The sequence below is a fragment of the Trachypithecus francoisi genome, unplaced genomic scaffold (assembly GCF_009764315.1).
Source record: "Trachypithecus francoisi isolate TF-2019V2 unplaced genomic scaffold, Tfra_2.0 Lachesis_group2, whole genome shotgun sequence".
NCBI lineage: Eukaryota > Metazoa > Chordata > Mammalia > Primates > Cercopithecidae > Trachypithecus > Trachypithecus francoisi.
Genome location: NW_022681465.1, coordinates 663,689 through 690,660, shown reverse-complemented (window position 1 = coordinate 690,660; position 26,972 = coordinate 663,689). Strand labels below are relative to the sequence as shown.

Below are 26,972 nucleotides of genomic sequence, written 5' to 3'. Positions count from 1 at the left end.
GTTGCCCAGGCTGGTCTTGAACTCCTAGGTTCAAGCGATCCTCCTGCCTTGGCCTCCCAAAGTGCTGCGGCTACAGGCTGTTGATTTTGCCCCACAGACCACTGAGGCTGCGGTCACTTTAAAAAGTATTTTTTCTCCTTGTTTTTCCGATGGGATGATTTCTATTGATCTGTCTTCCAGTTCACTCTCTTTGCTGTCATTTCTGTCTGCTCATAAGTCTATCCGTTGAGTTTTTATGTCAGAGATTCTAGGGTTTCCACTTGGTTCTCTTTGATAAGTTCCATTTTAGGTGTCAACAAACTACAGCCCGTGGGCTGGCCACTGGTTTTTGTAAAGTTTAATGGGAACGCCCGTGTGTGTCATTACAGTGGCTTTCGGCCACAGTGGTAGCGAGTGGTTGTGAAGCGATCCTCCTGTTGGCAGCTCGAAGAACCTGCAATACTGACTGACAATCTGCCTTTAAGAAAAAACGTGCCAAGTCCTGTTCCACCGCACGGCTGCGGTTTGTCCTTTCTAAGTGATATTGAGGACGTTTCTTTTCTATCCTTGAGCAGCTGTTTTAGGCCCTTGTCTGCTGATTCCAGGGTCTGACCATCTTGAGTTCTGCTCTGATTTGAGCTGGGCCACATTCCCTCTTCTTCACGTGTCTCGTGACTCGGGTTGCCCCAGGACGTTGGGACCGGTGTCTTGCTGGGGCCTGTGTTCCGATGTGGTCCCTGGAAGGCGCCGCTGGGTCTCCGGTGGCTGAGGCTTGTTGCTGCTTTGAGCAAAGCCCTGAGATGGTGGCAGCTGGGATCTGCATCCAGGTCTTTTCACTGCTGTGGGCAGCTTGAGACCTGCCTGTATTCATCTGTTCTCAGGCTGCTAATAAGGGGGCGGGGCCGTCTCGGAGGGGCGGGGCCATCTCGGAGGGGGCGGGGCCGTCTCGGAGGGGGCGGGGCCGTCTCGGAGGGGGCGGAGCAGCTGGGTCCCAGAGAGGAAGGGGTGTGGGGTCATCCCGGAGTCACAGACCGTGGCTGGCTCTGAGGCTGCCTTCGTTCTGCCCCCAGTGCTGTTGCTCAGGGTGGTTTGGAATGGAAGGATCTCCTGATTCTCTAGGGAACCACTGGCAACGTTCATGTTTGCATTTAAAATCCGACTGGGTCTGCTTGAATGTTGTAAATGTACAATGTCTAAAAACACCTTGTGACTTGAGCGCAGAGCCCAATCCTGAACAGGCTGTTCTCGGTGCTGTGTGAACTTCATCTGGCAGGGAGCAGCTTCCCGGCCCGGAGGCCCGGCCTTGCTTGGAGAGGGGCTCCCCGCCCAGCCCCCGGGAGCCGGCTCCCCTGTCCCACACCAACCTGAGCACTCACTGGGAACTGCACCCACAGGCAGGGACGCGTGGGGTCACGCAGGCACATCTGCCAGGCTGCGCGGTGGACGCCGTGAGCACCTTTACCTCTGCCCTGGGCTTGACAGCCGACACGTTTACCGGGATTCCTCGCCGGTGCCCCGCAGGCGGGCAAAGTGATACTGAGGTCAACTGAGGTCAGAGTGCACTGGTGAGCTCCGCTGGACCTGCAGCGGCGCGTGGCGGAGAACTCAGACCCACGGCCCTGCTAGGAGAATGGGCTGGACCCTGCGTGGGTCTCTGTGCATCTCTGTGTCTCTGCGCGTCCTGCACGTCTCTGTGTCTCTACGAGTCTCTGTGCGTGCACGTGTTCCTGCACGTGTCTGCGCCTGCCTGTGGAGCGCCCGGCCCCTTGTGCCCCGGAGCGTGGGTACGTGGGTACCTGAGCTTCCGCCCGCCTTCCTGGCCTCGCTGCCCCCCTCCCCCCCGCTCAGCCGGGCTGTTTCTGGGAGGCAGAGTTTAATCCTCCGGGACATGCTCCTGTTAAAGTAAAACCACAGGATTGACTGCGCTGTTGCATTTTTGTGGACTCGGCTGAATCTCTGTCTGTCACCTTGAAGGGTCCTTGGAGGCAGCGGAGGCCCCGGCCTGACCAAGCCCCGTCCCTCTGTGCTCTGAGGGGCGTGACATGCGTCGGCCGTGGCCTTCCTGAGGCCCCCGGGGCCCAGAGAGAAGCCCTTTCCGGCGCCCACTCCAGAAATGTCCGGTTTGCCAGCGCCGGCCCTTCCTCCTCCAGGCACAGGGTTTGTAATTAGAACTAAAAGCGTCTGTCCCCGTCCTAACCATCAGGCCGCTGAGCCATTGTGTGCTTAATTAGCTGTGACTCTCCGGCCTCGGCAATCAGTTACCTAAGGGCCTGCATGTCCCCAGGTTTGTCCCCTTGTTTGGAAGCCACACAGGCTGTGGCAGACGGACTCAGGGCCCGGCCCTGTCCACACCAGACCCGTGTACACACCAGCCCTGTCCACACTGGCCCCGTGTCCACACCAACCCCGTGTCCACACTGGCCCCCAGCCCTGTCCACACTGGCCCCGTGTACACACCAGCCCTGTCCACACTGACCCTGTCTACACCAGCCCCGTGTCCACACCACCCCAGTCCGCACCAGCCCGATGTCCACACCGGCCCCATCCACACCACCCCAGTCCGCACCAGCCCTGTCTACACCAGCCGCATCCATACCAGCCCCATGCACACTGGCCCCATAAACAAAGGCTGGATTTTCCAGCTGACGAAGAACCTCGTGTCAATAGGAAGGATCAGTGCCCGGCAGGGGAGCAAGTCAGCTGGACTCATCCACAGAACAGGCGGTCGCTCACGCGTCACCCACAGGTTGTCAGAGGCTGTTAGGCTGGGCCTCTCAGGAGATGCGGCTCACGCCTGCCCGGACGGTGCGGATGCGTGCGGCTCCTCCCCCGTGGGCAGGTGGGACCGGCACGTCCCATGCAGACGGACACAGGTGAGCTCCCAACTCAACACGCACACACCCTGAAGACTACAGGAGCTGCCCTCCGATGCCGCAGCACATGGGAAAAGGCGTGTCCAACACGCTTTCCAACCCCGGCTGGCAGAATGTTGGAAACCACCGCCCTCTCGCCTACGCAGCGTTTGTGCGTATATTTGTATATTTTCTGTGACTACCAAGGTCAGAGGATGTTTTCTGTGGATTTTCAGGGCTTACTTCTGAGCAGGAGTGTTTGGTCTGAAGCCAGCCTGTCCCTCACCCACCCGTGTCCTGGTTAACAGGCTTTTACCGTAACCAGCGGCCGCACTGGAGTGTGGCGGAGGGTCCGCGATGGTGCGGGGAGCACCCAGGTGTGAGTTCCCACGGCACAGAGTTGCGTTGTTGTTTTTGAAGACAAAGCTGGTCCCTGCATCCCTGCCCTGCTGGCCCCGCAGTTTTCTCGGGTGGCTTCACAATGGTGGTGATCGCTGTGAATCTGATTTGGGAAGACTGTGGCTAAAAGACCCAAGCCCTGAACAAAAAGACCCTGGGCCAAGTGTTTGCAGCCACCAAGGGCGAGTGCGTCCTGGAGCGCCGAGGCTCCCGCTGCTTCCCAGGTCTGACCTTCGGCCACGGTGCCCCCACCTGGGGGTGCACGGTCTCTGTGGTCCCTGGATTTTATCCTCAAAGCAGCCCACATGCCGGCGGGCACTGAGGGGCCACAAGTGCCCCACTGGCTGCTCCACAGGCCCTATTGAACAAACACTGTCTCCTGGGTCTTGTGACCCTGGAAAGGGGAGGACAGGTGAGCCGGTTACCCCTACAGGAGCCAGCCTGGGATGTGGGCAGAGGCAAAAAATGTGCGTCGTGTAGAAAACAGCGGCCTGGGTGGGTCTCGCCAGGGGCTGGGCAGCCTCCAGGGGTCACCATCACCACGGCTGTGCCGGGCTTTGCTAGGCACTCATGGGGCGGCAGCGGAGGTGATGACGTCACCAAAGACAGATGTGAGAGGCACAGGTTGGCCTGTGGGTGGGCAGGCGCTGGCACCGGGCACAGACCACCCTGGTCTTCCTAACACAGCTCGGGATACCAAGGCCAGGATTTACAGCCCTCAGGAAGGAACACAAGGTGGTAAACTCCACTTCTCTCTGGACATTAATAAAGAAATCAGGAGGCTGCAGATGTGGGAACACCTGTCCCAGGCCTTCCTGTACCACAGGGACCCCCCAGAGGGACTCCCAGAGGCCTCGGAGCCCTTAGTGTGCAGATTCCCAGGCCAGCCTAGGACCTGCTGAGTCCCAGGTGTGGAGAGGGCCCCAGGCTGCCCTGAGCAGAGGCCACAGCCTTCCTCTTGCAGGCCTGGAAGGTGCCACCCATGTCTCTTCCCAAAGCTCTGTGAGGTCAGGTCTGTCCTCGGCCACCACAGGGACCAGGCCATGGAGCCCAGAGGAGAGGGGCCCCTGTTTTCCTACTGGGCTGCCAGCCCCGTGAGCCCAGATCTGGGGAGAGCACTGCTGAGGAGGGGGCTGTCGGGGCCTGGGGAGGGCACTGCTGAGGAGGGGGCTGTCGGGGCACGCGTTAGGGCCATCGGGGGCCTCAGAAAGCCTGTGGGGCACATGGTGGGGACAGGGGTCCACAGAAACACCTCCGATCCTGAAAGCAGGAACTTCTGAACCCTGATCCCTCCCAGAGCTGGTGTTTTGGAATCTGGAGCAGCAGGCAGAGCTGCTTGTCCTGGGGACGGGGTCGGGGGACCGCAGTGCAGTGCTGGTGACCGGACAGGTGTGGGGCTTGTGCCTGCCACCCTCCCCAGAGGGGCCCATGCCGCCTGTGGTATTTGGTATAAGAACATCTGCAGGGAAGGGACGGCAAATCCAAAACAGCACCTTCCTCCTCTGGGCCAGCACCTGGCCCTGCCAGAGCTCCATAATTACAAGGGGAAAAACAGGCAGGGAGGGCCGAGCTCATCAGGGCCACGCAGTCGGGAAGGGTAGGACATGGCCGCTGCCTCCAGCTGTGCTGACACGTTCTTCAGAGGTGGATGGTCTGCGAGGGAGCCTCCCTGCTCCGGCTGCTCTGTGCTTAAATGGGGTCTCGGCCATCTCAGGAGACAACTTTCCTTTAAATTTCAAGGAAGACTTAATAACCAGCAGCTGAGGGAATGAAGAAGCTCATTATCCTTTACATCACCTAAGCCGGAGGACGCACCTCATTTGTCAGCCTTCCCACTATTTTGAAATCAGGCCGAGCGCAGGAATTCTCATCACCTTTTTTTTTTCTGAGTCCAATTAAAACACAGGAGACATGGCCCAGATAGGTGCCTACACCCCCACCCAGAGGGCAGGGCAGAGCCTCTAACTCCGAGGTCCTGGCAGGGGCGATGGTGCTGGGGAATGGGGTGAGGCACGTCGGCTCCATGGGGGGTCCCCAGGGCTTGCTGTCCACCCTCAAGCTCACCTGTGGAGAGTGGAGTGGGTCATTGGCGGGACCCAGAGACCCTTCCTAGAAGGTCCCACCCAGGGGCTGTGATCCCAGGAGAGGGGGCACGAGGAGAGGGGGTGACAGGTGACAACCTCCGGAGGAGTCTGAAACAGAGCCAGCCTCAAGTGGGAGCAGGCTCTGGCCACGTCAGGGACAGTCAGCGTGAGCTCAGACCTTGGTCACCGAGGCACAAGGCACAGAGCGAATCAGGGACCCAGGGAGACCAGAACCAGCCGGGTGGGGGGACGGTAGTTCAGAGGCTCCCCACTGTCCACCCAGCACAGGCCTCCACCCCATAGCACCCGCACCCTCCTCCAACTGACTCCCTTCTGGGGGCTCCAGCAACTGCCCCTGTAGCTTCCTACTTCCCAGCCCTCGGGCTCCCTGAAAAGTGGGGGGGCCTGCAGCTTTGAGCCCTGTGGGACCTGGTCACCTGGACCTCCCTCCTCTCCCCCGAGGGCCCTGCCCTGACCTCCTTCCCCTCCCCCGTGGGCTTCCCCGACCTCCCTCCCTTCCCCCGCAGGTGTCCCCATCTCCCTCCCCTCCCCCACAGGTTCCCACCACCTCCCTGCCCTCTCCTGAGGCTCCACCCTGACCTCCCTCCCCTCCCCCGTGGGTTCCACCCCGACTTCCCTCCCCTCCCCTGTGGGTCCCCCCAGCTTCGTCCCTTCCCCCACAAGTCCTCCAGACCTCCCTCCCCTCCCCTCCCCAACAGGCCCTGCCCCAACATTTCTCCCCTCCCCCACGGCCCCCCACACCCCTCCCTCCCCTCCCCTGCAGCCCAGCCCTGACCTGCCTCCCCTCCCCGCAGGGTTCCACCTGTCCCACAAGGTCACCAGCGTGGTTCCCGAGAGCGCCCTGCTCATCGTGCTGGGCCTGGTGCTGGGCGGCATCGTCTGGGCGGCCGACCACATCGCGTCCTTCACGCTGACGCCCACCGTCTTCTTCTTCTACCTGCTGCCCCCCATCGTGCTGGACGCCGGCTACTTCATGCCCAACCGACTCTTCTTTGGCAACCTGGGCACCATCCTGCTGTACGCCGTCGTGGGCACCGTGTGGAACGCGGCCACCACCGGCCTGTCCCTCTATGGTGTCTTCCTCAGCGGGCTCATGGGTGAGTCTGCATCGCAGCTGCCCTGGCCAGGGCTCAGGGTGGGGCCCGGGAGGGGCCGGGCTGACTCAGCTCAGAAAGGTTGGGGTGCCGCACCCAGGCCTCCAGGCGGTAAGTGTCGGGTGAGAAATGTGACTGGCAGCCCCATAGGCCCTCGTGGCCAAGGCCAGTCCCCTGTGCGTCCCCAGGCCCCAGCACACCTTCTGCTTGGGGAGGTGTTCCCATCTCAGCAGCTCGGCTGGGGGGCTGTAGGTGGCTGGGGGCTGCCTCTCAACTGGCCAGAGGTCGGGGTCCGTCCACACTCGCCGGCCACCAGGTCCCAGGGCGACGAGGAAGACCACGGTCGGTCCACACTCGCTGGTCTCCAGGTCCCAGGGAGACAAGGAGGACCACGGTCTGTCCACACTTGCCGGCTTCCAGGTCCCAGAGAGATGAGGAGGACTGCAGAGCCTGGTGTATCGGGCACTGTTCCTCCTAGCCTGTGTGCCGGAGCCGCTCGGCCACCACCGCACCCATGTGGCTGCAGCCATATCTGGAGCCACAGCGGCCTGTGTGGTTTTGGTCTTGGTGACGCTGGCCAGAGGCTGCCGGGGCTTAGGAGCTCACAGCAAACTCGGGGTTTAGTCACCGCAGAGACGACCCCAATCCGTCCCCGCCCAGGCGCTAGCAAAGGAACCCCTGGTCAGGCCGCTCTCTGCTGTCTCCTGGGGCCCGTCTGGCTCCAGGGACAAACCCCCCACAAGCCCGAGCCTCAGGCCACAGGGGTGGTGGCTCCACTCCAGCCCAGCAGAGAGGCAGAAGCTGTGTGTGTGTGGGGGGCTCGTTGGGGGCATCCCCTCCCTGGGTGGCCTCTCTCACACCCTCACGTCTCCTGGTCCCTGGACCCTCACGGCCGGGAAGGCAGCAGAGAGGCCAGTGTCCTCTGAGCCCTGCGGCCGTGAACGAGGGCAGGCTCTCGGGGCCATGTGGCCACACTTAGTTCCCTGAGGGTCCCCTGGAGCCTGACACCCCCACATGGCCTCCATGAGGCCTGAACCCTGGGTTGAATGGCAAAGACTTGTGAAGGATGAGGCTGCATTTCAGTAAAACCTCCCCAGCGAGGGGCACCAGAGCCCACAGGCAGATGCACCAGAGCCCACAGGTAGATGCAGGGAGGGAAGCTGGCCGGGAGCTGGGGACCACGTAGACCCACGTCTTCCAGGTCCCTTGCTCCCACCGCAGCCCTGCTCATCCCCACAGTCTGCCCCCACACCCCCAACAGCCCTCCCACCTGCCCCTCCCTGGCTGTGCCCCATGGTGCTGTGTGTCCCGGCTCCAGGCCTGTCCTAGGTTGGCCCCACTTGCTCCTCTTGGGACGTCACTCCAGGCGATGGGCCCCCATCCCTCCCCGGCATGCAGTCCCCCTGCACCCACCTGCCTCAGACACCTTCACTGCTGGGCTGGGAACCCTGGTTTGCTGCGGGAGGGGCTTGATTCTCTCTAGGCTGTGCTGTGCTAGCTGGGGCCCCCATCCACCCAAATATGAAAGAGAGGGCCAGGGTCTGTCTGTCTGTCTTGCTCGGATGGGATGGGCCCCCTAGGAAGACACCAGCCTTGCCTGGAGGGCGCTGGGGGCCTGTGGGAGGGATGCAGGAGGCTGACCCAACTCCCCACGCCACCAGAGCCAGCCAGACAGGCTCAGACCCCCGACCCGTAGCCGAGCCTCTCCCCAGGGCCCTCCTTCTCTGGTGGCGGGTCCTGCAGCTGCCCCATGGCCCGGCTTGTCTTCCAGGTGACCTGAAGATCGGGCTGCTGGACTTCCTCCTCTTTGGCAGCCTCATTGCTGCTGTGGACCCGGTGGCTGTCCTGGCTGTGTTTGAGGAGGTCCACGTCAACGAGGTCCTGTTCATCATCGTCTTCGGGGAGTCGCTGCTGAATGACGCAGTCACCGTGGTAAGTGACAGAACCACTGCTCCAGAGCAGCCGAGCCGTGGGAAGCCTGGGCCCCGTCTCACCCCTCATCAGTCAGTCAGCAAAGGGCGTGGAACTCTGTCGCCAAACTGCCCTCCCGGGGGCGTCCCGTCCCTCCACCTCCCTCCTCCCAGCTCAGAACCACTGGCGGCTTTCGCCAGGCTTCTTTGGATCTTTGAGTTCCTAGGCCTGGCCGGGCCTGCCCACTCCATAGCTTCAGCGTTAATGATGCCGCTGTTGAAATCCCACCCTCCTGGTCCCCAGAGCGTCTGTGACTTTGGACCCATAGTTACTGCCACCCATTCCTGAGTTCCTAAAAAATACATGAATGGCTGGACACAGTGGTTCACGCCTGTAATCGCAGCACTGTGGGAGACCGAGGCAGGTGGATCACCTGAGGTCAGCAGTTCGAGACCAGCCTGGCCAACATGGTGAAACCCCATCTCTACTAAAAATACAGAACCTAGTCGGGGGTGGTGGCAGGCACCTATAATCCCAGCTACTCAGGAGGCTGAGACAGCAGAATCGCCTGAAACCAGGAGGCGGAGGTTGCAGTGTGTGGAGATCACACCACTGCACTCCAGCCTGGGCGACACAGTGAGACTCCATCTCCAATAAAATAAATACATGAATAAGCAAACAACAAAATGCCATAGGAACCGTGTAATCTGCCAGGGCTGCCGTAACAAAGTACCGCAGGTCTGGTGCCTTGGACGACATTTATTCTTGCATCGTTCCGGATCATGGTGTCAGTGCGGGGGGCTCCTGCGGGACCCTGGTCCTAGGCTTGAAGACGGTGCCTTCCTGTGTCCTCACGTGGCCGTCCCTGTGCGAATGTGCCCTAATCTCCTCCTCTTACAGCGACATGGGTCTGATTGGATCAGGGTCCACCCCGGTGACCTCACTGTGCCGTACTCCCCTCTGTAACACTCACATGCCCAGGTCCTGGGGAGTTTAACGTGGGAATTTCAGGGCCACAATTTGGTCCACGACAGAGGTGAAGGGAGGAAACAGCTGGTGCTGATGGCAGAGCACAGAGGTGTGTGGTCCCTCGAGGAGATGGTGTTCCAGGAGCTTGCCAGGCTCTGTGGGTGGGTGGGGGGATGGATGGTGCCTTCACAGAGGCCCAGAGGCCACATCAGCGCTCAGCAAGGCCAGGAGAAGATTCAGGAACCCTGAGGAACATGGTTGCCACTTCACAGTGGCACTTGTGACGTTCCAAAGCCAATCCCATCAAATGGGGCCACTGCCTCCCGGAAGTGAGTCATGGGGCGACCAGAGGGCACGTGCAGAGCGGCCTTCTTAGGAACCATTAGTGAGGCCAGCCCTGGGCCCGACCCTGGTGCCACCCCAGCCCCCACACTGCCCCAGCCCCCCACCGCCCCTGCCCATCCTCCCCCAGCCCTGAGGACCCTGCAGGCACAGCCGGAAGGAAGGGTGGGGTCAGTTTCCTCTCCCCTCTAAAAGTACCTGCGGTTTCTCTAAGAAACCCGTCAGCTTTTCATGTTCCCTTAGGGTTCTGGAAAGAGGAAAGTCCTGTGGGTGTCACACACCAGATTGCAAAGATATCCTCAGGGGAATCTGGGAAGTGAGACTTAATCAGGAATACAGTGAAAGCCCTGTGTGCCCCGCAGCCCTGCAGCTCCCGAAGTAAGAGTCTCCCAAGACGTTGTCTTCCCTCCCAGCTGGATTTTCATTAAAAAGCCCAGCTCCGAGAAGGCCCCAAGAGACCCCGGGACCCTCATGGGCACCCCCCCACCCCAGCCTGCATTTGCAAACACAACTTACACGCCTGCCCCAGGGTCCTCTCCCACCTTGACCACAGCCAGAGACATAGAGCTGGGCGCAGAGCCAGGTTCTCCCCAGGGGCCTCGGCCCACTCCGGACGGCCCCGGCAGGTCCCACCTGCATCATCGCTTTGCTCGGCGTGGAGCCCAGGGTGTGGATAAGGTTTCCCGCATTTTATCTCGGGGTCTTGCTGGGCTAAGGTTTAAAAACACGCAAAGACAGCAGGGGCTAGAACCAGCACAGCAGTGAAGTCACTCAAACTGAAACCCTGGGTTTGTCTCTGTAAATGAGACTCAGAATTCGAATGGCAGGTGAGCTTTGCGGCTGCCCCTGTTTTGCAGAGGATAGGAAGAGGCCAGCTTTGCTCCCAAAGCTTCTGGTCCCCTCCAGAACATTCTTTTGCCCCCTGTGTCCTGCTGGCCTCTGGGCTCTGGCCTTCTCCCCTTTGGGGGCCATTGCCCCGTGATGACTTTCCTTCCCACGGCCTCGGGTGAGTGGGCTCCACACTCAGACCATGTCCGGGGAGGCCCAGGCCCTGGAGAGGGGGTGGCGCTGACCAAGGACCACCCAACGCCCTGCCCGTCTCTGTCCCTGCAGGTCCTGTACAATGTATTTGAATCTTTCGTGGCGCTGGGAGGTGACAATGTGACTGGCCTGGACTGCGTGAAAGGCATAGGTGTGTAGCCATGGGTCACGGGGAGTGGGCGGCTGTGTCTCCTCTGGGGCCAACTGTCTTCTCTCCACCCCTGGCCTGCAGCCCATGCAGGAAAAAGCTTTGCACTCAAAGCTGCTGCACGGGGCCCTCTGTCCATGTCATGTCCCCTTCCAGAGTGATTCACACAGGATTTGAAACGGTCCTGGGGGTTCCTGGGTGTTTCCCGGAACAGGGATGAGGGCAGCCAGGTCTCCCTGGGAGAGACGGCCGGATGGGGCCTGGGGCCAGGCTCCCGGGGGCACAGGAAGGCCCTCTCTCCTGAGAGGTGCTGAGACCAGGCCCAGTCTCCAGGAGAGTGAGGAATCCACCCCCTTTCCCGGGCTCCCGGCACTTCCGCGGGGTCACCAGGCGGCCCCTGGCAAGGAAGGGCCCAGAAGGCCAACACGGCCACAAAGGGCATCTTCTCCCCAGTGTCCTTCTTCGTGGTGAGCCTGGGGGGCACGCTGGTGGGGGTGATCTTCGCCTTCCTGCTGTCGCTGGTGACGCGCTTCACCAAGCACGTGCGCATCATCGAGCCCGGCTTCGTGTTCATCATCTCCTACCTGTCCTACCTGACATCCGAGATGCTGTCGCTGTCGGCCATCCTCGCGTGAGTCCCTCCCCCACACGCGAGCTTCTCCACGCCCTCCTGGGCCTGGTGGGGCGAGCCAGCCATGGGTACCCAGGTGCGGAGGGTGTGCCAGCCACGGGGAGCCAGGTGCGGAGGGCGGTGCCAGCCACGGGGAGCCAGGTGCGGAGGGCGGTGCCAACTGCGTGGACACGGGGGGTGTGCTTGGCAGGAGCCCCAGGCTCCGCATCACCAAGTTCCCCATGAGCCCCAGCAAAGGGAAGTGGAAGGCCTGCCCTGCCCTCCGTCTGTCGTCTCGCCCGCTCTGTGGGTGCTCCCAAGCTGGCTGGGAGTTCAGTGTGGGGCGAAGAATTTGGTGTATTTAAATTTTAAAATAAGGAGTTGGCGTTTCCACTGAATTGTCCGTGGGCTGACAGCAGAGTACCCACCCTGAGACAGGTCAGGCGGTGAGGGACTTTGGAACCCTTTGTTGCCATCCCTGCTGGCAGGCAGCCCTGGTGCCCATATCCGCATGATGGTGACAGCTGCCTGTGGCCCCGCAGAGCCGTGGGCAGGAACCCTGGCGGCCCAGCCTGGCTCGGGAGGGAGAGGCCCCCCCCACCGTAACCAGACAACTGTGACTCTGTGCCTGCAGGCGCCAGGCCGTGGGGGGCTTGGCGGATGCAGGGCCCTCGGGTGCCGGGCCAGGTGGCCATGTCCTGAAGCGCGTCTGTCCCTGCAGCATCACCTTCTGTGGCATCTGCTGTCAGAAGTACGTGAAGGCCAACATCTCGGAGCAGTCGGCCACCACCGTGCGCTACACCATGAAGATGCTGGCCAGTGGCGCCGAGACCATCATCTTCATGTTCCTGGGTATCTCAGCCGTGAACCCATTCATCTGGACCTGGAACACGGCCTTCGTGCTCCTGACGCTGGTCTTCATCTCCGTGTACCGGGCCATCGGTGAGGCGGGGCTGGGTTGCGGCCGTGGGACCACCGATCGGCGGGCACCATCTCCGGGAAGGTGCGGGCTTTCCACTGGGCCCAGCGAGATGGAGGCGCAGCCCCACGCGAGGCAGAGGAGGGGACCCAGTGGTGGTGGCCTCAGGGCTGGGGTGGAAGGCTCTGGAACCCCAAGGGAAACCACTTGGTTTCCCACTGACTCACCCTGGATGTGCCTCAAGACCGGGTCAGTGGCTTGGGAGATGGCCCTGCCCCCGCCCAGCCCCATCCCCCAGCACCCGTGTGTGTGATGCACGGAGCGTGTGGGGGAGATGCCAGGCAGCGTGTGGCTCCGGGTGGATGGTGACGAGGGACGTGGCATGGGGACGCCGTATCTAGAGTTGCCACTGTTCTTCGTCAGCACACGCTTGGCCACCAAGACGCTGTCCCAGACGGGCTGGGGTCCCGCAGCTGGGAGGGCGGCTGGGGAGCTGAGTGCCACCCCGTCCACAGGTGTGATCCCCACCCACAGGCATGGTCCCGTCCACAGGCATGGTCCCAACCACAGGTGTGGTCCCGCCCATAGGCGTGGTCCCATCCACAGGCGCGGTCCCCATCCACAAGCGTGGTCCCTGCCACAGGTGTGAGCTCCCCACCCATAGGCGTGGCCCCGTCCACAGGCGTGGTCCCGCCCACAGGCGTGGTCCCGTCCACAGGTGTGATCCCCCCACAGGTGTGGTCCTGCAGACCTGGCTCCTCAACCGCTACCGCATGGTGCAGCTGGAGCCCATTGACCAGGTGGTCCTGTCCTATGGGGGTCTACGCGGGGCCGTGGCCTTTGCCCTGGTGGTACTTCTGGACGGAGAGAAGGTCAAGGAGAAGAACCTGTTCGTCAGCACTACCATCATCGTAGTGTTCTTCACCGTCATCTTCCAGGTGAGGCCCGGCCCAGTCAGCCCTGGGGTCTCGGCCCCGCCCACAAGGGGTGCCTGGGCCCATCCTGTACTTCATGACAAGCATTTCCAGGCTCCAGACCCTAATTGGGTTTTACAATTTTAGTAACTGGGAGCCGTTTTGTAGGTTTTCACGTGGCCCCACTGGGGAGGAAGCATAATTGTCCTAAAAACGTTCATCCCGAGCCTTTGCTGGTAGATGAGGCCCCGGGTGCTGCTTCCTCCTCTGCAAAGCAGGGGCGCAGGTTGCTGGGCGCCCGGAGAGCAGGGAGGGCATCTGTGAGCCCCGGGGCAGGCAGCTCTGTGTGGTGCACCCAGTGGGGCCAGCAGGATGTGGGGGGCTGCCTGGCACCAGGGTCACGAGACCCCCTCCTCCAGGGCCTGACCATCAAGCCATTGGTGCAGTGGCTGAAGGTGAAGAGGAGTGAGCACCGGGAACCCCGGCTCAACGAGAAGCTGCACGGCCGCGTACGTCCGGGGCTGGGGGACGGCGAGGGGCACTGCATGTTCCTCAGGGCTGGGCCTGGAGGGGAGGGGAGGCTGCGTCGGGGGCTGGGGGGTCGTGAGGGGGGCTGGTGGGTTCCTCGGGGCTGGGCCGGGAAGGGAGGGGGGTACGTCATGTTCCCCGGTTGGCCGCCCCGAGATGCTTACATCTTTTTTCTCTTGAAAGGCTTTCGACCACATCCTCTCGGCCATCGAGGACATATCCGGACAGATCGGGCATAATTATCTCAGAGACAAGTAAGTGACTGGGACTGCCCTGGCTGTGCCACACAGCCCGGCTTCTAGAAACATCCTCCACTTGGAAGAGCTGGAAGCCACATGCGTAACTGTCTGAGTCCAGGGTTGGTCAGGGCTCTGGTGCCCCATGAGGCCAGGTGCCAGGTGTGCCCCCAGACACACAGGTGCTGCCGAAAGGAGTTGGCGGCAGCAGTTGGGGCCACTGAGTGAGGGGATGGAAGCTGAATTCCCTGTGCTCCTTCCAGGGAATAGAGACGCCCTCTCATGTGGCCCAATTAATTCCAGATAGTTATGTAGGAATTGAAAGTCAGGAAAATAGATTATTTTCTCCATGTCATAAATTGGGTTAGTATCAGTCAACATTTAAAATGATTTTGTCTGGCGGGGTTCAAGCCTGTAATCCTAGCACTTTGGGAGACTGGGGCAGGCAGATCACTTGAGATCAGGAGTTAGAGAAAAGCTTGGCCAACATGGTGAAACCCCGTCTCTACTAAAACTACAAACGTTAGTCATGGGTGGTGGCGGGCGCCTGTAGTCCCAGCTACTCAGGAGGCTGAGGCACAAGAATCACTTGAACCCGGGAGGTGGAGGCTGCGATGAGCTGAGATTGCGCCATTGCACTCATGCCTGGCAATAGAGTGAGACTTCGTCTCAAAATAAAAAAAGATTTTGTCCATTAAGCTGGAATCGCCTATGTTTTATTATAAAATACATTTGACACTTACAATAAACCCAGTAAGTAGCACGTACAGTTTGCCCTGGGTTCCTGTTTTCTGAGCGGTCTGTGTTTGGTGGGGGTGGAGGCACTGGGAGGTGTGGCCACGTGGCTTCACAAAGCTCAGCTGCAGTTCTCCGTGGCCACAGTGACTCTGCTCCAGGTACCCAGTACCCGACTCCTTGGCCTCCCGGGGCCATCCCAGGGGTCTCAGAAGGCAGGCCTCAGTTAGCTTTGACTTCTTGGTGTGGCTGAAACTCAACCTGCACAGGAGAGCTGCTATTGCTGCCGCGGGGCCTGCCCAGGTGTAAGGACACAAGCTGACCGGGGCCCACCCTCTGCCCCGGGGGACAGCTCTGGCGGCCATGCCCGTGTTCAAGAGTGACAGGCATCACCTCCTTGTGCCCCAGAGTTTCCTCTAAGTCCAGTCAGGCCACCATCCCTTCTGATCCGGATAAACAGCAAATACTCTAATTCTGTTAGGCTAAAAAACTTCACTCTGGTCAGCTTGGCTCTCGCAAGTCTAAGGGCTCAGGGCGTCTGTCCGCCCCTGCCTTTCCTCCTGTGCAGCTGAAAAGTGCCCCCCACGTGGCTGGAGCCCCCTTGCCCGACCAGGCCTGATGCCCACCCTCTCCTGAGCCACCCTCTGGAGGAGGCGGCTGCTGGAAAGCAGAATGCAGTTTCACGTGCATCTAACGGCCTCCATCCAACAGGACAGGCGGGAGAATGGTGGATGGCCTGGGCGCGTGCCAGGGGCTGCTTCCCTCATTTTAAATGCGCCTGCAGGGTGGTTACAGCAAATAAAATTCAGGAGAGAAGTGGCTGGCTACAGTCTGGGCTCCAGGGCTCCTGTCGCCTGAGGCTCACACCTGAGGTCTGTCCCTACAGGTGGTCCCACTTCGACAGAAAGTTCCTCAGCAGGGTCCTCATGAGACGGTCAGCCCAGAAGTCTCGAGACCGGATCCTGAATGTCTTCCACGAGCTGAACCTGAAGGACGCCATCAGCTACGTGGCTGAGGTAGCCGAGCCGCTTGCTCCCTCTGTTGGGTCAGGGGTGCAACAGGCTTGGGCACTGGCTGTGGGCGCCATGGGGGCAGTGAGGAGAGGCCCCTGCACCCGTGTCCCAAGGCCAGGCCCACCCCAGAGGTTCACAGGAGGCTGATGGGCCTTTGATGCCCTGGGAATCCCAGCTGGCTGTCACGTGGGGTAAACTGAGTCACAGAGTCCTGGTGACTGCGGTGCTGGTGGGGGTGAGCGCTGAGGTTAGGTCCTAGGACCCTGAGCTCCCTTGCTTTCCCTGGAGATGGGAGTGGACAGTAAGCAGGTAGGCTATTATGGGACCTGGTCCTAACACAGTTGGGCCTGGCCCAGCACACACAGGTGCCCACAGACCCACATGCACAGGCGGAGGGGCAGCAGCAGGGCTGTCTGAGGCTGCCCCAGCATCTCCCAGTCCACTGTGAACAAGCCTCAGCGTCCACAGAGCCCATCTGCTCCAGAGACCAGAGGCCAGGCGCCCCACCCAGACCTGGGGCCACTGCCGCCCCTGGCTCCCGCACCTGCCTACTATGGCAGATGGGCCTCAGCCTCCCTAGCCTGCCCTGACCTCCCCAGGGGCGCTCTGGCTGCAGGAATTGCACAACACAGGGCCTGGGGCACAGCTGCAGGGATTCTGCTCCCTCTGGGCCCTGCGGCTCCTCCCTAAGGACAGAGTCCTCCCTAGTGAGCTTTGGTGACCTTGTCCAGCAGCCGGTCAGGGTCGGAGCTCTCGCGAGAGGGAAAGGCCTGTCCTGCCAAACCCTGCAGACCCTCACACAGAGGGTCAGCGGGGGCCGGGAAACTCCATTCATTCAGATAGAATGATTCTGCCTCTACTGACGTGCATTCACCCCAGATGTGCCACCCATGACTGGGGCCACGCAGAGTGGCAAGGCGCCTCCTGGCAGAGGGCATGGGGGCCTGGGGCTGTCAGGAGGGCTAGCCAGTGCAGATCAGGAAGGAGGGCCCCTGGACCAGGCTCCACACAGATCCCCAAACCACAGGCCCGGCAAGTGAGACCAAGTTCAGATACCCTGGCCTAGGAGGCCTGGAGCCTGGCTGGAGAGTGGGAAGGGGCAGTGGGGGCTCTAGCTTCTGGCGGGCTTCCCTCGCCCCCACATGGGTGACAAGGTCAGTAGACGGGCCTTGAACCTCTCCCCCAACCCCACCAGCCACCATCCTTGACCCATGACCCATGACCACGACCCTGGGCTCAGCTGCATGTGGGGAGCCTGTGGGTGCCTCCTGGTCACTCAGTAGCCGGGGTCTCCACACCTGGGGTGGCGTCCGCCTGCCCGATGTCCCTCCTGGCTCTCACACAGGGCAGCTGCTCTCTCCCTGCGCCCCCTACTCCACAGTGTGGGGCTCGGCAGGGGCAGGGGAAGTGGTGTGGGGAACAGCCCCTCCAAAGACCCCATGTGCCCAGGTGCTCCAGCCCTCGCCTGTGCCTGCCCAGAGTGGCGGCTGGCATTGTGGCTCCCCTGACCCTCACGTCTGTCTTCACGGGGTGGCAGGAGAGGGACAGAGGGACAAAGGTCATACAGAAGACGCTGGATTTAGAAGCAAAAGAGCAGGCAGAGCGCCCTTAGAACAATGACCCTCAAAGCCCCCCAGAGTGGGCAGTGAAGTGGGGACCACATGTTCAGTGGGAGCAGCGGTCCCCGCCCGAGAGCTCTCCTGGGAGCGTCCTGCACGCTGCAAGGCGGCGCGGGTGCCCACCTGGCGAGGTCTGAGCGTAGTGAGCTGACGTTCCCTCCACACCTGTGCCCCTGCTGGTCCTGGGGACCCTGACTCCAGCCACAAGCCCACCTTGCCCTGCACTCCTCCACAGCCTCACGCTCTCCAGGCCCTGCCATCAGGCGGGTGGGGTCTGAGGACACACAGGCAGCCCCACTGCCGTCCTCTGGCACTCAGCTGTGCGGCTTCTGTGCCCTATCGGGCTCTGCTCCGTTCCCTTGACCTGATTCATTTCTGGACATGAGGCCAATGGGGTTTTAGGGCCTCTGGCAGGGACAGGGGCCACTTCTGATTCTGCATATCGACAGTTTCCCCAGACACCCCCCAAGTCCCAGGCAGCTTTACCCCTTCACACTCAGACCACTGTGTCCTCCCACAAGCATTACCTCTGTCCAGTTCAGGCAGCAGTCTGGCTATGGCCTCAGACAGATGGACAGAGGCTCAAAATCTGATCTCCTGGTTTTGGCATCTCCTCCCCTCTGCAGCTGTGAGGAGAGAACCTGGGGCTCAGGTCTCAAGGCCTTCCCTGGGCCCCGAGCTCTGGGCACTTCCCCGCTTCCCCCCAGGGCATACAACGACAACAGATGCCACAGGTCCGGGACCTAGGGCTTGGCTGCTCAGGCCAGTGACCGGGCTGCTTCCTGACCATAGGGAGAGCGCCGCGGGTCCCTGGCCTTCATCCGCTCCCCCAGCACCGATAACATGGTCAACGTGGACTTCACGCCACGATCATCCACCGTGGAGGCCTCTGTCTCGTACCTCCTGTACGTGGCCACGGTCATGCAGCTTCCCTGGGGAAGAACCCAGCTGAGAGTCACAGACGGGGCTGGGGTGGCTCCTGGCTTGGGGGTGGCATGGGGGAGTGGAGGGGTGCAGAAAGAGCAAGCGCTCCCCTGTGTTATGTGGTGGCCAGACTCCCTTAGTGCTGGATGCAAGGTGAAAGGGAGGGGCAGCAGCAGATTGGGGGCTGGACCTGACTGACTGCCCCCGGCCAGGAGCAGCCTGTCCTGGTCCCCATGCCACCCCTACTGCCCCTTCAGCCATGGGCTCCACAGCTCACGGCCAGTTCTCATGGGAGGTCCACTCTGCCAGGTGTGCAGATGCCAGGGTCCCCAAGTCTCCCAGCCAGGGCTCTGGAGGGGGACCAGTGAGGAGGGGGATCCACCTCAGAAAGGAGGCCGGGAAGGCCTCGTGGGGAGTCAGCCTAGGCCCCGAGGGAAGAAGGGGCTGGCCAGGTAGCCCCGTGCCCCAGCTGGATACCCGCCTTGGGAAGGCGAGGGGTGCGCAGGAGACCCCACCCTGAGAGAGCCTGTGTGGCTCAGCGCTGCTCCCTGTGCAGGAGAGAGAATGTCAGCGCCGTCTGCCTGGACATGCAGTCTCTGGAGCAGCGGCGGCGGAGCATCCGGGACGCGGAGGACGTGGTCACGCACCACACGCTGCAGCAGTACCTGTACAAGCCGCGCCAGGAGGTGGGCCCCGCGGGCTGGGGGCCGGACGCGCCTGCAGGGACCCCTGTAGGGTGGCCTCCTCGTCCCCTCCCAGGACCACGGGGATCCGTGCTCAGCCCCTGCGGCAGGAGGGCGGGAGTGTCCGGTGCTGGGCACAGCTGTGACCTCCGTGCCCAACCCTGCAGTACAAGCATCTGTACAGCCGCCACGAGCTCACGCCCACGGAGGATGAGAAGCAGGACCGAGAAATCTTCCACAGGACCATGAGGAAGCGCCTGGAGTCCTTCAAGACGACCAAGCTGGGGCTCAACCAGAACAAGAAGGCGGCCAAGATGTACAAGCGGGAGCGTGCCCAGAAGCGGGTGAGGCCGGGTCACCAGGAGGTTTGGCGGGGCTGGGGCCTGGAGCAGGGGCAGTCCGGGCCAGGTGTGGCTGTGTGGGGGGTCTGTGAGCAGCTTCACGTTTGCCCCACAGAGAAACAGCAGCATCCCCAATGGGAAGCTGCCCATGGAGAACCCCGTGCAGAATTTCACCATCAAAGAGAAAGGTGCGCTGGGGGCCCTGCGGGAAATGCTGGGAGCCACCACCTCCCAGCCCCAGCCCTCCTCTCTCGGGGCCCTCCCACCACCCAGGCAGGGGAGGCTGGGCCCCAGCTGCAGACCCATCCAGGGTGGGATTCCAGGGGTGCTGCCCTCCAAGTGGGGTCCCTCCTCGCCCTCCCCCAGCCCTGTGGTTTAGCCCTTCTCTCTGTGGGTCCCGACCCCCTGCACCTCTGGGCACAGAGCTGATGGACACGGCTGACCGGCTGTGAGGACAGCCCCCTAGTGACCCCAGTCCTCATCCTAGCCTGTCTCCTCCAGACTTGGAACTTTCAGACACTGAGGAACACCCCAACTATGATGAGGAGATGAGCGGGGGAATCGAGTTCCTGGCCAGTGTCACCAAGGACACAGCATCCGACTCCCCTGCAGGTGGGGACAGGGTACAGGCGTCATGGACCAGGGAGGGGCAGCTCTGCCCCAGGAGGGAGCTCAGTCATTGGACCAGGGGCACTGGGACCTAGGGGGGGGTCTCCTGTGGGTTCTCAAGGGCCCTGCCTGGCACCTCGAGTGCCTCCTCAACCAACTCGGAGGCTGCTGTCCCAGGAGACATGGGCCGGGCAGGGAGCAGGCGGGTTGTGTCTTGAGAGAAGGGAGACCTCACCTGTGCTGCCTGTGGTGTGTGGGGTCATGGATGTGGGGCAAGGGCCTGCAACCTGAAAGGCACGTGACCCTAACCTTCCCGGTGATCCTATTCCAGGTGACCCTAACCTTCCAGGGCACCCAGCAGGTGACGGCCCCCGCGAGGCCTCCCCTGCCGCCGCAGGGCTCCCAGGAGGCTGAGCGGCCGCTGCCCTCTCTCCTAGGAATTGACAACCCTGTGTTTTCTCCGGATGAGGCCCTGGACCGCGGCCTCCTGGCCAGGCTGCCGCCCTGGCTATCTCCCGGGGAGACGGTGGTCCCCTCGCAGAGGGCCCGCACACAGATTCCCCACTCTCCCAGCACCTTCCGCCGCCTGACGCCCTTCCGCCTCAGCAGCAAGTCGGTGGACTCCTTCCTGCAGGCAGACGGCCCCGAGGAGCGGCCCCCCGCCGCCCTCCCCGAGTCCACACACATGTAATGCTCCCGGGCCTCCCGCCACCTAACCCCTCTCTCCGCAGCTCCTCTCCCTCCAGGTCTCCGCCTCGCGCTCTCTCTCCTCCTCCTCCCTGGACCTGAACCTGGCTCGCTCTCTCTCTCCAGCAGCCCCTTTTCCTCCTCTAGCGCCCTGCTGGCCGCACCTCCCTCAGGAGCCCGGACAGACTCTGGCGTCTCTGCTGCTCCCACGGAGCTGAGGGCCCCAGGGCCGCCTGTGATCTCCTTTAGGTGGCTCCGAAAGCTAGTCCGCGAGTCCAACTCCTGCGCTCCCAGGGAGCTGAGAGCAGGGCTAGGGGGAGCCAGACGCCCCGGGTCCCCTATCCTTCCACAGGGATACAGGGAGGGCCGGCCCCGCAGACCTGGGCTCTGCCTCCAGCTCAGGGCGCGCCACAGGGTCTGGGCTTTGTGAGCTCCCTCTGGGGGCCTGGGAGGCACCCGGGGAACGCCAGGGCGGTTTGAGATGGAGGAAGCAGGTTTCCCCCTTGGGGACCTTGACCTCCCGCGCTGCAGGGACTGGGGCGGGACCTTCCTGCACGGAGAAGGCCGCTGTCCCGGGACCCCCGGCGGTGGGACGTGGCTGGGCCAGGGTGGGGCTTCGCTGTTGCTGCTTCCGCCTCTGCCCTGCGAACCGGGTCCTGGGAGGAGGCCCCGGCGGACGCCGAGCCCGGGGTGCGCGGCGGGAGGGGAGGCGAGAGCCGCCGGGCTCGGGGAGAGCTAAACCGCCCGGAGACGCCCCTCTCGCCCCAGCGCCCGGGCTCCGCGCGTCGCTCACGCCCTGCTCTCCCGCAGGTGACACCGGCTCCGACACGCCGCTGACTGGACGCTCGTCCCCGCGCCACGGGCCGTCAGCCGCGGCCGCCGCCGCCCCGGAGAAGCCCCTGATCCCCGCGCGGTTACAGCGGCCGCGCGCCCCGAGCCCCGTCCCGCCCGCGCCCGCGCCTGCGCAGAACTCCGAGAGCGCCGCGGCCGCGCCCCCAGAGCCGCCCGAGCGCGAGCCGGGGGCGGGGCCTGCACCGGGGGCGGGGCCGGGGCCGGAGCGCCGGGGACTGCCGAGTGCGCACGCGCGTTCGGCGGCGGCGCGCCGCGTGCACAGCCGGCGCTCGTTCCAGCGGCCCCGCGCGCGCCGCCGCCCAGCCCTGCTGAAACTGGCGTCGCTGCCGCCCTCGTGCCACGCACCTCCGCACGCCCTGGAGCAGGAGGAGACGCCGCTGTAAAGCCGCCGGCGGGAAGGGCCCACGCTCCACGGCTGGCCGCTCGCGCCCTTTCCCACCGCTGCCGGGAAACCGAGGCTCGCCCAAAACGGATTTGCGTGAAACCAGCCCAAGGCTCCGGGCCCCCACCCCCGAGCCCCGCACCTCTCCCCGGGGACCGACTCAGGGACCTCCCGAGCGCCAGGACTCAGGGCCAGACCTGCAGCGGCTGCAGGCCCGGCCCCGCAAGCGACCCTGGCCGAGCGCCGTTTCCAGGCCCTCGCCAGGTCTTTGAGCTGCAGGTAAAGTGGCAGGAACGTATTCCTTCTACTCAGCGCTTGGGGATTTAGACTCCTAGAGCCAGCACCTGCCTCGTTCCCCCTCCAGGTTCAGTCCTGCCCGCGCCCGGTCTCAGGGTGGCGGCCCTGGGCACTGCCTGTCCCCAACAGACGAGGTCTCCGGCCTGAGCTGTCGCACCTGGCCCGGAGGTTGCCCCGGGGGCCCTGGCTGGGTGAGAGGTGGCCTGGCGGGCGGCGCTTTCCAAGAATCACAGCCGTTCGTTAAGTGGACTGTGGGGCCCAGCAGCTGCTCTGGCCCCCTTAACAAAGCAGGGCGAACCAAGGGGGGCATGGAGGGACCCAGGGCACCATCCCCCTCACCAGGCTCAGGCCCTCCAAGGAGGACCTGCTGAGACCCCTGGGCCTGTCCTGGAACCCGGACCTTTCCCACCCCTTCCAGCATCCCAGGGCGAGGCCTTGGACAGAGCTTCTGCTCCTCTGCAGGGAGATCATCCAGCCTGAGTTCTGGGAGGCACAGTCCATTGAGTGGGCGGAGGCCGCGGGTGCCGAGCCCGGGAGGGGCTCTGAGTCCATCCATCCCTCAGAGGGCAAGTCCCACAGGGTCCAACCCACCTGAAACCTGCCTGCACGGTGGAGGTGGGACACTCCTAGGGCTTTTTTTTTTTTTTTTTTGAGACGGAGTCTCGCTCTGTCACCCAGGCTGGAGTGCAGTGGCCGGATCTCAGCTCACTGCAAGCTCCGCCTCCCGGGTTTACGCCATTCTCCTGCCTCAGCCTCCCGAGTAGCTGGGACTATAGGCACCGCCACCTCGCCCAGCTAGTTTTTTGTGTTTTTCAGTAGAGACGGGGTTTCACCGTATTAGCCAGGATGGTCTCATCTCCTGACCTTGTGATCCGCCTGTCTTGGCCTCCCAAAGTGCTGGGATTACAGGCTTGAGCCACTGCGCCCGGCCTCCTAGAGGCTTTTCTAAAGCCAGACTCGCAGCTCCTTGCTCAGGAAAATTAAGACTATTCACGTCTTAGATCCAGTGTTGACAGTCACCAGTAAGGAGGAGTTCTTAAGAGTTTTATGTTGACTTAATATTGCACATTGAGTCCCTGGTGGGAAAAGTCCACAATTTCCCATTGATAGCTTCTTACTGTTGTGAGAAAGGGAAGCCTCAGCCACACACAAGCCTCCATGACCCCCCCCTGCTTCGGAGAAGCTCTTGACCCTAACTGCAGTCACTGGTATTTGGATCAGATCAAGTGCAGCGACTTTTGGGATTCAGTGGTCACTGTCCACACTTGGCAGCCATTTCAACCAACTCTGAGCACAAAATGCAGTCATCCTCTATGCAGCAAAGCCTGCCCGGTCAGTGACCCTGCTGGACAGATCCAAGGCCAGCCCTGATTCCCTGCTGCAGCCATCATCCTGACGTTCATCGGAGCAGGCCGGGGCCTGGCCTTCCAGGCATCAGTGGATGTTCCCACAGGCCCCCAGTTTGTCCCATCTGCACTGCTGGGAGGTCTCCGGGTGACCAGAGGAGGAAAGCTGCCTTCCAAGTGCCTGTCTGTGCCTGGGAGAACAAGCCAGAAGTGTCGCGCGGCCCACAGCGCAGTGCATGATTCCAGGTGCTGAACAACTCCCCTGGATCCTTGGGCCTGCATCTGACTCCTGGCTGCAGAGTCAGAAGCTGAGTCCAGGCAACAGCTTGGCCACTCCCGGTCGCTCCTCCCTGGACACCCAGTTACCAAAGTCAGCAAAGAAGATGCGGTAATCACCACCTGATCTCCACATGGTGAACACAACACTCACCAACACCTCCTTGACCAGTCAGTCTTCAGCATCCGGGGTGGGCAGGCAGGCATTCTGTGTTTACGAGAACTGCACACAGGCTAAGCACAAACATGGAACCAGAGTTCCAATGAGAAAACCTCACTCACAGAAGCCCAGGCTGCACCCCACTGGGTGATGCAGTGCGCCTGGGCTGTGGGTGCCAGAAGCCGAGTGCTAGGGACTCGTCATGAGTGGGAATCCCCACGTTCCTGTAACTGCTGTCAAACAGAAGGTAAACAGTCTTATGAATGTATTTCCTTAGGAAAACTTGTAAAAACTTTTATTAGGATATCTATTTATTTAATACTGAACTTTGGCCTACTTTGTAATAGACTATAAACAAATTGAGGAAATCACTATTTCTCACTTCTGTATTTTCTCAAAAATAATTTTGTTACAGAGTCAATATACTGTGTACTATTGATCTATTGTGAAAGCAAAGAATTTCATCAAAACAAACTATTTTAAATGAGTGAAAATTGTGTATGTTAATTTTGCAGCTGTAATATTAATCAAACTTTGTGTAATTCTAATCACAAAATGACGTGCCTTAAATGCTGCTCAGCTGTGGGTTGGCAGTGTCCAGACAGGGAAGGCCCATCACCGAAATCCTGAACGATTGCTAGACCAATTCTATTAAAAACATTTCAAGGCATTTTGGGTGCAAACTTTGTTTATAAATGAGAAATCATTTACCTACGAGAATTTAAGGAGCAGTCTCCTGTAGGCAGACATCACTTTGCCCAAAAATTAGCACGGACACAGACGTGTGCATGCGTGTGTGCCGTGTGTGTGCACATGTGCTTGTGTGTGTGCTGTTGCTGCCCTTCTTAGCTGGTGTGAGGAAGCTGCTGGACATGGCTGTGGAGCGACCCCTGGATCTGAGCACAGCTCCTCTGGTGCAGACAGATGTCAGAGCCCCCTGGGGAGGGTGGGAGGGAGTAGCTAAGGCATAGGGTGGGATTCGGGTAGTGGGAACAATGCTCACCCAGGCCTGAGCAGGAGGATGAGGTGCCTGAGACACTCAAGTGGCCTAGAGCAGGTGGGCCTGGGCTGGAGAGAGGTGGGCTGAGAGTCTAGAGCCTGGATGGCTTGACCCTTCTGGGGGCTGGGGGCAACCAGGATTCCCCAGGTGGGAAGGCGATGCCTGCCAGCTTCCTCTGGACAAAAAGGAGCCCCATGTACCTGGGCCCTGCGTTTTGGGGGTACCTTTACAGCAGCTGAGACTGGAGTCAACAGACGTGGTGTCTGAGTCCGTGAACAGCAGCAGAGCCTCATCGTTGAAGAGACATGGGAATCCCTCACTGAAACCTCCCGCCTGCCCCCCAGTAAGAGGAGATCAAGGAGCTGCCCTAACTTGAAAGACACCCTTTCGACCAAGGGCCGAATGGCCTGGAGGCCACACCCGGTGGAAGGGGCGCGGGTCCAGGGTCCCGGGGATGAGCTGCAGCCACACCAGCCCTACCTGTGCATCCACTTCCCTGATGGCCACTTTGCAACCAGATGCTCCCGTGCAGGCCGCAGGCACCGGTCTTCCGTTTGGGTGGCCACAGGCCTCACCCCGGCGTCGTGTAGTGCGTGGGGTGGAGATAACCTTCCCCTGGTATCAGGATGGACACCCACTGCCCAGGCACCAAACACTGCCTCTGCCAGAGCCATCCCCACACCTTCCCGCACATTCTGGCTGGCGTCCTGTCCCCCAAATCATGCACATCAGTGGTCCCAGAACTGCTGTCTGGTTTCAGCTTGGCCTCCAAGGCCGAGTAGCCAAATGCTTGGTCCACTGTTATGGCAGGCACCCCTGAAGTGGATGTGACCGGTGACTAGTGACCGTGGGGCCCAGTGGTGAACCTCACACAGAATTAGAGCAAAACACCAGTGAGGGCTGCACACTCACCACCATTCGCCCTGGGCACTCATTCCAGAAGTAACAAGAATTCCCTCTCAGGGGGAAAATAAACACATTTTTCATTCTCATAAGGGGCACTCTGATGACTGTGAACACTATGAATTTTATTAATTCATATGCATTTACTGAGCACTTACTGTAAGCCAGGTGCACTCAAGGCCTGCTGCTGAGCGGGAAGCTGGGTTACGAGGTACATGGAACAGCACGCCCGCTGGATGCTCTGGGAAGAGCACGCCCTTCTGAGTCCCTGTTGCTCCTCGGTTACTTAACTCCACTTAAGTTTTGATTATTTCAAGAAAAAGTCTCATTTGTGAATTTTTCACATCTTGTGAGGATGAAGTAAAAGTAGAATGTCAACTCTGCCATCTCAAAAACGTCTTGAGAACTAACAAAGCGTGTCCTCAGGCTGGAGTACCTGCGGCCCATGGGCAGCCGCGGGAGGTCCTCACACCCACCTGCACTGCTCGGGGCCCATGGGCCAGACTTGAGGGGTCCTCACAGGAACAGATGGGCCTACTGACACCCCCGTCTCTCCCATCTGCGAGTCCCTGGGGCTCTGAGACAGGGATGGAGGGAACAAGGTGCTGTATACACAGGCGAGAGGAGGAATGAAGGTCAATGCCTTTCACTCACTCAACCGAATCAATACTTTTCTGTAAACTAAGAAAGCACAGGGGTCTGCTCCTCCGAACACCAGGACCCAGGGCTCCCTGCTCATCCTGGGTAATATCCCCGCTCCTTTGAGACGAAGTCTCGCTCTGTCGCCCAGGCTGGAGTGCATTAGTGCAATCTTGGCTCACTGCAACCTCCACCTCCAGGGTTCAAGCAATTCTCCTGCCTCAGCCTCCCAAGCAGCTAGAATTACAGGCATGCACCACACACCTGGCCAATTTTTGTATTTTTAGTAGAGATGGGGTTTCACCATGTTGGCCAGGCTGGTCTCAAACTCCTGATCTCAAATGATCCACCGACTTCGGCCTCCCAAAGTGCTGGGATTACAGGCGTGAGCCACTGCGCCTGACCTCTGGGGTAGTGCCTTGATTAGCTTTGGAAAAAAATTCAAGATTAATGTGCAAA

The 26,972-nt window shown here is 61.2% G+C and overlaps 1 protein-coding gene and 1 long non-coding RNA gene across 6 annotated transcripts in view; one reads left to right on the top strand and one right to left on the bottom strand.

Annotated features, from left to right (window-relative positions):
- SLC9A3 (solute carrier family 9 member A3) overlaps window positions 1–21,572 on the top strand; it is a 40,542-nt gene extending 18,970 nt beyond the window's left edge. The window contains exons 2-17 of one of the 2 annotated variants that reach the window (XM_033178654.1): window positions 6,130–6,432; window positions 8,201–8,361; window positions 10,765–10,843; window positions 11,294–11,471; window positions 12,172–12,392; window positions 13,105–13,307; window positions 13,703–13,792; window positions 13,995–14,065; window positions 15,669–15,798; window positions 18,207–18,319; window positions 18,895–19,024; window positions 19,189–19,365; window positions 19,478–19,550; window positions 19,864–19,974; window positions 20,409–20,658; window positions 21,469–21,572. In XM_033178654.1, the coding sequence (XP_033034545.1) occupies window positions 6,130–6,432; window positions 8,201–8,361; window positions 10,765–10,843; window positions 11,294–11,471; window positions 12,172–12,392; window positions 13,105–13,307; window positions 13,703–13,792; window positions 13,995–14,065; window positions 15,669–15,798; window positions 18,207–18,319; window positions 18,895–19,024; window positions 19,189–19,365; window positions 19,478–19,550; window positions 19,864–19,974; window positions 20,409–20,658; window positions 21,469–21,472 (2,294 nt within the window). In that variant the 3' untranslated portion in view covers window positions 21,473–21,572. Of the gene's footprint in view, window positions 1–6,129; window positions 6,433–8,200; window positions 8,362–10,764; window positions 10,844–11,293; window positions 11,472–12,171; window positions 12,393–13,104; window positions 13,308–13,702; window positions 13,793–13,994; window positions 14,066–15,668; window positions 15,799–18,206; window positions 18,320–18,894; window positions 19,025–19,188; window positions 19,366–19,477; window positions 19,551–19,863; window positions 19,975–20,408; window positions 20,727–21,468 lie in introns of those variants that run through there. The other variant, XM_033178655.1, reaches the window with a different exon arrangement.
- Window positions 14,738–19,257, bottom strand: LOC117064689. 4 transcript variants are annotated; one of them, XR_004429612.1, is made up of 4 exons: window positions 18,129–19,257; window positions 17,942–18,040; window positions 17,628–17,789; window positions 14,738–16,077 (listed from the first exon to the last, which is right to left on the bottom strand). It is a non-coding gene; the product is annotated as an uncharacterized LOC117064689 (long non-coding RNA). The 4 variants fall into 4 exon arrangements; XR_004429613.1 differs by having other exon boundaries at window positions 18,202–19,257; XR_004429614.1 differs by having other exon boundaries at window positions 14,738–15,768; window positions 17,942–19,257.
- Window positions 21,573–26,972: the final 5,400 nt, after the last annotated feature.